This window comes from Stomoxys calcitrans, chromosome 4 (genome assembly GCF_963082655.1).
Source record: "Stomoxys calcitrans chromosome 4, idStoCalc2.1, whole genome shotgun sequence".
Taxonomy (NCBI): Eukaryota; Metazoa; Arthropoda; class Insecta; order Diptera; family Muscidae; genus Stomoxys; species Stomoxys calcitrans.
The window spans coordinates 183,372,687-183,381,780 of record NC_081555.1 but is presented as its reverse complement, the minus strand read 5'-3'; the positions used below and the strand labels follow the sequence as shown (position 1 = coordinate 183,381,780).

Sequence of the window (9,094 nt, the reverse complement as noted above, 5' to 3'; positions counted from 1 at the left end):
AATTTGTAATACTTTTTACAGACCATATCCCCCGTTCATAATAGAAACGACTTTTCTTCCTTTTTTCCGAAGCCTGGGATCATTGAATAAAAAATATATTTATATTTTTAAGCCACATATTTCATGTTTTATACGCAACTTAATCCAATGAAATAAAACGTTTTTTATTCATGTGAAAAATATCAATTACTCATTTTTATTGAAACAGTAGACAAGTAGCTTAAAACAAATGGAAACTTTCAATTAATTGGTTTATGGAGTTAATTACCACTTTAATTGGATTTTTGAGCTTACCATAAATCCAAATTGCTAAATTTTTAATCAATAATACAAATTCCTTTACAAGACCGATTTCAGCAAATTTTTTAATTGAATGTACAAATTTCCTAATTGAACGTAGTTTGTAAAATTTACTGTGCAGGTATATCCTGATTCTACAGCATCAGTGTAAAGATTTTGTCGGGGTCCAACGTCTTGGAAGGCATTCGTAACTTCGTCCACGATAAATTGTGATGGCTGTCCTTTGGCTCTCCTCCTAGCCCTGTCACTCTAGAAATGCACAATAAATGGACTAGCTCACCGCTTTGGTTACGTCGCCAAAAGTGACTGAGGTCCCGCGAGTTACTTAACAGTAGACCACAGTTTGCCTAAGCCGGCACCTAATTTCATTGCTCCAAGTGTTCCAGCCACATGTTCCGCTCATGTTTGTTGACTACCCTGTTCATTTCCAGATTCAGCTCGCTGATTTTGGGGTTAGTGTGGTCCGTGCAACGAATTCCATCAAGAGAACCACTGCCTGCGCTGGGAAATTGGGCCGCACTTAAGGCAATCGAACGGCTGCTGCGTTAATGATGTCTCGCAATTTCCTCTCTCGGCAACTAGCACATTTGAGGGGGGGAGTCATTTCACCGAAGCAGCGATTGGTGTACTCTCTGAATCCGACCTAATCGGCCTTCTTTTGATTGACAAACGTCCAGCGCTCAGATGTTTTGAAGTCGGGTGGTCGGGGAGATGGTCGGATCCCAAAGAAATGACGGCTTGCCAGGTTGAACAGTTATGTTTGATTTTAGTAGAATTAATTTTAATACCAATTATATTTAAATATTGGATACAAATGTGGAGACACTTAATATATGAACTTATTTCTTACGAGTGTGACAATTTGCAGTTGTAATGATTCATGTATTCGTACTTTTAACAAAACTTATGGAAACAAATTAAAAAATATACATTTAAATAATTATTGTCTAGACTCTGCGACGGTATTCAGTTTGGAGCGTCTGCGAAATTTCAAAAATATAATCTCTAAAATCCAAGGGAAAGCACACAGACCCATGAAAAAGTTTAAACAGTGAAAGGTCAAAATATAATCCTGAGTTTTGTCGCGCAGCCAACCGACGACAGGTCCAATGGCAAACATTATATTGCCCTGTAAAAACATAAACAAGCCATAACCGGTGGCGAACCTATACAGAAGACATTTGTCATTATAAATCGAGGCATATTAGTTCATTAACATAAGTTTGTCTGTTGGCCTGTATGCACTTACCGTTCTTTGGGTAAGTACTCGGCAAATATCAGTGGCATGGGCACATGAATCCAAGTTCTCAGAAATCCCATAACGGCCGTTATCGCAGCCATTCCTTGGAAATCGGCCACATAGAGGAAAACTGAAATGTCATAAAAGTTACTCATTGGATTTTATCAGTTATGCGCATACTTTTTTATTATAAATTTTAATAATGGTGTTATTAAAGTTTATGACTTCAATCTGTTACTAACGCCCTCATGATAAGCTGCTGCTGCTGCCATGAAGTACTATGAAGTAAATTAAGTAGTCTTAACACGGGGCATAATCAGCACAAGGAGATGACACTACACGGATTTTCCAAAGATGCAAATAACAACGAGCAAGCATTAGGTGAAAATAGTATTTGCTTAGGGATAAACCTGTGCTGTTTTTTTTTTGTAAATATAGTATTTGCTTTAAAGTGGGCATGAAGCTAGATAACACAGCGGAAATTTGTAATCATAGTGACAAACAAATGCGTTCCATGGCGAAGGGTGTTGATCTCGGACGAACTTTACGCAATACCACACTTGTTGACACTCTATTTGCCAGATCAACAGCAAACACAAGCAAAATAACATTACCCTCAAACGGGCCGAATTTTGGATACCCACTTAATACCCACTGTTAACATTCAACGAACAAGGCAAAAAAAAGTGTAAAAAATGCTTGGTCTTAATGCTTGCTCCTGCAAATGACACCACGGCAGTTGATCTAGAACAGGACTCACAAGAGCACGACAACAAATTTCAGCAGCATAAATCGATCAACACCCATGGCGAAGGGTGTTGATCTCGGGGGAACTTTACGCAAAAACATACACTTGTTGACACTCTATTTGTCCGATCCAAAGGTCTACAACAGTTAAAATGTACAAACACAAGCAAAATCACATTAAACTCAAACGGGCCGAATTTCGGATACCCACTGTTAACTGTCAACGAACAAGACAAAAAAAAAGCGTATAAAATGCTTGGCCTTAATGCTTGCCCACGGCAGTAGACCTAGAACGGGACTCACATGAGCACAACAACAAATTTCAGTTGCATAAATCGATATTTGTGAGTATTTTAGTTTAGTTAGAAATGTGGCCGTTTTGATATGAGAGAAGTTCCCTTTAATGTCGCCTTACAAAATATCATCTGGACTTACCGAAACGTGACAGCACCGTAAAAAATGATCCGGCTAGATATATGTATCTTGAAGGCATTTGAATAAACACGGCCAAAAATGCCAAAAATATACGAGAACCCAAATCGGCCGCTGCTCCAATGGCTATAATGCTAGCAGTATCCGGCTGCAGAGACACAAACAAATGGGGAACAAAACAAAAGGCCGTTACCATTCATTCTATTGTACAATGGCTAGTTCGAACTTACCTTATTGAATCCAAGCTCAAACATATACAAAGGCTGGAGCGTAAAGAAGGCAATGTCCGAGTACAAAGCGAATGAGATTCCCAAAACTATGTTCACATAAATGGGTTTTTTCAAGAGTGTCAAATCCAGGAAATCGACAATTACTTGCCACTTGGATCGGTTATCCGCTTCCGGTTCTCCAGGTCGAGTCTGGCCTGTGACGGAAACAGCAGTGGATGGTCGTCGAGATCCTATAATGTTGATCATTTCAGGAGAAGCATCGCTGACGACAATGGGACCCGACCAATTACCCAAGCTCGTAATGCTGGAACAACGACTTGGGATTTTTTCTCCCATTTGTAGGGAATGTTTTCGTGAACTTGTTCTTCGTACAGAAAGATGATTCTTGTCATCGTCGTTTTGCATGACAGCCTTTGTCGAGTCCAAGCACTGTTCGGGCTTGGCTGCATTTTTTCTGTCCAGATGCTGCAGTTCCTCATCCTCACATGGCACCTCACGCATGTGCCACTCGACTGGTTGCATTAGCAGCATTCCCAAGACCGCATGTGAGTTAATAGCTGCCAAAACACTAAGGCAACCTCTGAAACCATACCACTCGATAAGTTTTTGCATCAGTACCGGGTAGAACATGGAACCCAAGCCAATCAGTGACTGGGAGAAACTCATCCACATCACTCGTTTTTTGACAAAGTAATTGTTGAACGTGGTATAGGAGGTGGGCACTATCAGGCCAAAACCGATTCCTTGCACTAGGCTGAAGGCAAAAATCAAACCCCAGGTTGAGGTGATAAATATTTGGAATAGGCAACCGAGAAAGTAAAGAATGCCACCAAACAAGCCCACGTTGCGTACCCCAAAGCGGATGAATAATGAACCAGAAAACAATCCTGCAAAACTGAATGCGCAAAAGAAGGCACTCGTTATGAAGCCAATTGCACTTGTTTCGGCGCCGATACTTTTTAGAAAGTCACCGAATACCAAGCCGAAAGAAGGCAGAGCAGCTAAACCGCTGACCTGTACGACGTAAGACATAACTTAAGTCTTGCACTGCTTTTGGCAAAATTCACACATGAGAATACTTACGAATGGCATGGCCATGCCGATGCAGATCAGAATGCCCCAGCCACCATCCGGGGGTTCCAAGCGCGTTGCAGTCTTCATGGGGATGTCTCACAGCCAGCGCCAGGGTCGAGATGCAAATGATTTCAAAATAATACTGAATCCAACTTTAAGTGGTCCAATCTCAGATACCCACCCACCCATCATACATCGTTTATCTGCCACACCGACTGCCTAGCTGCTATTTACCTAAAGACGAAAGTCTAAAGGGTGGCAAAAGATAACAAAGATAAGATTTAACACAACGGAAAAGTGATGTGCAGCCATAAACTATTCCAAGTGTAAACAGGGCAAATAAAACGACTCCAAGGCAAATATGGACAAAAAATTGCCCCCCATCAACGAAATTAGTGTAACCTGGACAAATTATCCTCATACATGCAAAGCTATGAACTGAGATGATGTATAGCAGTCCATCATTCGATGGCAGAGAGTGAGATGATATAACTCATCGTGAGACCTTCAATGTTGTTTATCTAAATCAATTAGGAGATTATTATTTTGGAGTTGACGAAACAAGCTAAACCAGGGACGTATCCAGGATTTTATTTGGGGAGGTCGCTGAAATTTTTTATTGTTCCGCGAGCGGAATTTGGCAACAATCAACTGCTTTTGTTTTCATACCAAAACACTTTTTTTTCTGCACTTATTGTTTTCTCCATTTAATTTTTTTTCTTCCGCAAATAAATGAACTATTGAAACCAATAAAACATAAAAAAATTTTTTAAATTTTTTAAAAAAAACATTTCACTGTGCCCACCTCTACGGTCAAAATCTACAGAACTAATATCCTACAGAACTACAGAGCTCCGTATCAATTGCCTTAAGTATTTTAAGTAAGTATTTTAATATGTAACTTAATCTGGGCTACTCGGATTTTAAAGAAAATGTCATTAACCCATTAAATAAGAATGGGTAGGAAAATACCCCAGAATGGAGCTGTGTTAGAAATAGACTAAAACTAGTTAAAAACTATTTTTTCCCGTTATATAAGGCCATATTTTGGCTTTTCGTAAGTTGGCAATTTTCTACACCCAAAAATATCCAACAAAAAATGTTCGCGAAATTCTTAGGAGTGAGATTTCTGGAATCCATTTTATGTCTTTCAAATATTATCTTTATATTGGGTTGCCCAAAAAGTAATTGCGGATTTTTTAAAAGAAAGTAAATGCATTTTTAATAAATCTTAGAATGAACTTTAATCAAATACACTTTTTTTACACTTTTTTTCTAAAGCAAGCTAAAAGTAACAGGTGATAACAGACAGAAGAAAGAATGCAATTACAGAGTCACAAGCTGTGAAAAAATTTGTTAACGCCGACTATATGAAAAATCCGCAATTACTTTTTGGGCAAGCCAATAGTAGTAATATAGTCGGCGTTGACAAATTTTTTCAACAGCTTGTGACTCTGTAATTGCATTCTTTCTTCTGTCAGTTATCAGCTGTTACTTTTAGCTTGCTTTAGAAAAAAGTGCGCGAAATTTTGTTTACATTTGTTTGTTTGGCGTCAACTTTAATATGGGTACCACATGTATTGAAAGAAATTCATTTAACAAACCGAATAAACCGAAAAAAATAGAAAAATTAATAAAATGTAGTCTTTACAAAAATTTGTATTGAAATTTTGTTTTTAAGAAAAATAATTTTAAGGTGGTCCTGGACTGATCATAGTTTTGTCTCTGTAGAATATTATATATATGAAATTTTTAATTTTAAAAAGTTAAACTAAAATTTTTAGACGTAGCCTTCAAAAAGGTCTTAGCACCTCCCCCCACCCCCTTGGCTACGTCCCTGAGCTAAACAAAAACAGCACACATTGTGGCCAATAGGAGATATGGGATAAGTTTGGTTGGGTCGGGTCTTTAAAATCTAATAAAAAAATGTACTATTGATGAACCTATGATGTTCATTCGGGGATCAGTCTATACGACAGACATATCCAAATACATATGGTCCGACGGAGAATATATTCTGTAAGGTTGGCGAGATGTCTAATACAACTCACTTTTAAAAATTTCTGCGAAATCGGACAATAAATGATCGTTTTATCGAGTGGAAATCCGAAGATTGGCATATTTTACACATACATATATGACTGGACTTCATAGGGGGAGACGTCGTGTGATCTAATGCAAATCACTGCTGCAAATTTCAGCGAAACAGGGTAGTTATTGCGCCCTTAAAACCATAAATCGGCAGTTCGGTCTGTATGGAAACTACATCCAATTTTAGACGTTAATAGACATGAACGTCTTGGGACCCAACGCAACTTATTGTTTCAAATTTCATCAAAGGCGAGAGAAAATGCGCCAGTCATGAGCCCATGACCTTACATCGGACTATATCTTGATATAGCCCCCATATAAACCGATCCGCGGATTAAGGGTCTTATAGGCCCATAAAAGACACATTTATTATCTGATTTTGCTGAAATTTCGTACAGTGAGTTGTGTAGACCCTTCGACATCGTTCCTCAATTTGGATCAGATCGGTCCAGGTTTGGATATAGCTGCCATATAGACCGATCCGCCGATTTAAGGTATTGTGTCCATAAAAAGCGCATTTATTGTCCGATTTTGCCAACACTTAGGACAGTGAGTTGTGTTAGGCCCTTCGACATCCCTCTTCAATTTGGCTCAATATAGGCTTTGGCTCATAAAAGGCGAATTTATTGTCCGATGTCGTTGAAATTTGGGACAGTGAGTTTAGTAAAGCCCCTCGACATACTTTTGCAATGTGGCACAGATCGGGGGGCATGGGGTTTTTTCACCAGATTTTGACGAAAGGTGGTTTACATATATACCCGAGGTGGTAGGTATCCAAAGTTCGGCCGGGCCGAACTTAACGCCTTTTTACTTGTTTTAAATACAACTGACTGTACAACATTGCAGCAAAATTGGGAAACACATTTGTCTCTCAATATCACATACATACTCCAGACAAATAATTATATATGCATTGTGTAAAATTGCGCTAAAAATGCACCCCCATAGGATGGGGATATACTAATTTTCGTGATCGTCATAACTTTTTCAGTCGATCTATCAATGTCCTTCCCTCCGTCCGTCTGTCTGTCGAAAGCACGCTAACTTTCAAAGGAGTAAAGCCATGGTACAATTAAGAGGTAGCGTCATAAGCACAACTACAAAAATCTACCCCCAACGAAACTACCTTGATTGGCAAATGCCGTAAATTGAAATGCCAAAGTGGTTTTAGAAATAAGCTATGTTTTACAACTTATATTCTTCAAATGTGTTTTATATTTGTATTTTCATCTTTATAACACTGTTTTGTTGCTAATGTGTGGAATATCGGATAGATAAAACATCTTTTAAAGATTTTAAAACAAAATCACAGCTGTGGTAAGAAGCATTTGACAATTAGATTAACTGCAAAATCAAAACAAAAATAAAAAAAAATTACTCAGCTGTTCGCATGACCTCACCTTATAGGTGCATCCTGGAGTTCTTATTAGTGTAGGTCGGCCATATCGGTCCGTGTTTTGAAAGAGCAGTCATATAAAACGATCTTGGATCTTGACTTCTTGGCGCAATCCATCCGACTTTGCTGAAATTTTGCATGGTGTCTTTTGTTATGACTTCAAATAACTGCGCTAAATATGGTTGAAATCGGTCTATAACCTGATATAGCTATCATATAAACCGATCTGGGATCTTGACTTCTTCAGCCTCTAGAGGGCGCAATTCCTATACGGTTTGGCTGGAATTTTGCATGACGTGTTTCGTTAGGACCTCCAAAAGCTGTGCTAAGTATAGTTCATAATCGGCCCATAATCTGATATAGTTGTCGTATAAATCGATCTTGGATCTTGACTTCTTGAGGCTCTCGAGGGCGTAATTACTGTCCGATTTTGCTGAAATTTTGTACAACGGCTTCTCCCAAGACCTTTAACATACGTGTCTCAAATATGGTCTGTAGCCTGTGATACAGCTCCCCTATAAACCGATCTCCCTATTTTATTTCTTGAGTCCCTAAAGGGCGCAATTCTTATTCGAATTGGCTGAAATTTTACACAATGGTTTCTAATATGGTCTCCAACATTCAAATCAATTATGGTCCGAATCGGACCTTAACTTGAAATAGCTAAAATAGCATAGCAATTCTTTTTTTTATCCTTTCCTTTGTTTGCCAAAAAAGAGACACCGTAAAAAGAACTCGACAAATGTGATTCATGGTGGAGGGTATAAAAGATTCGGCCCGGCCGAACATAGCTCGCTTTTACTTGTTGTATTTGCAAAATTAACATTTGATACATAATACGTTTCAGCTACGGGGAACGGGCGTTAGTAACGTTACATTACCTTTAAAATATCGCTTTTTAAGATCGCCTTAAGGTATGCTAATGTTTTTTACTCTTACTGTTCAACACAGTGGGCATACTTTAACCGTTAAAGAAATTTCATATTCAAACTTTGAATACGAGATGTGTGTAAGTTGTCATGTCAGGATTAGGAACAAGGTTGGGGCAAGCGATCAGCTGACATAAAATTGCTGCATTTTTGGTCGCAACATGTCGTGGTTCACTTAAAAATATTCACAACAAACTTTCTGCACCAACACAATCCTGTCATCATATTTCACTACAATTAATTGTGTCTATTTGTAATTATGACTTAAGCCCGAAAAAAAAACAATTTTGTTTTTTCACACATTTTTCATTTACAATATATTATACGGAGCTTGAAAGTTGTTAACGTGGAAAGCCGAATAGAGTACCAACCATCAGATAAAAATGTACTACTGATATTTGTTGATACCTGGATTTAAGCTATGGCGTGAACCTTTCTAATGCTGGCTACATTTATGAGATATCCATTTTCTTTATCTGCTCGATTGTACCAGGCGTTTTGGGAGTTGAAACCATCCATTTCGTCTTATCTCCATTTACTGCCAGACTCATTTTCACTGACTCTCTTTCGATTCTTGCAAAGACTGCAGTTACTACTTCCGGTGACAGACCTATAATGTCAATGTCGTCGGCATAGGCGAGTAGCATATGTTTTT

At 38.5% G+C, this 9,094-nt stretch overlaps 1 protein-coding gene across 1 annotated transcript; it reads right to left on the bottom strand.

Annotated features, from left to right (window-relative positions):
• Positions 1-317: 317 nt before the first annotated feature.
• LOC106095860 (monocarboxylate transporter 9) lies at positions 318-4,149 on the bottom strand. Its single transcript, XM_013263268.2, has 5 exons — positions 4,033-4,149; positions 2,950-3,963; positions 2,723-2,867; positions 1,550-1,670; positions 318-1,466 (listed from the first exon to the last, which is right to left on the bottom strand). Exons 1-5 carry the CDS (start codon positions 4,108-4,110, stop codon positions 1,241-1,243), a joined length of 1,584 nt encoding a protein of 527 aa, XP_013118722.1. The 5' UTR covers positions 4,111-4,149; the 3' UTR covers positions 318-1,240.
• Between the last annotated feature and the right edge of the window lie 4,945 nt (positions 4,150-9,094).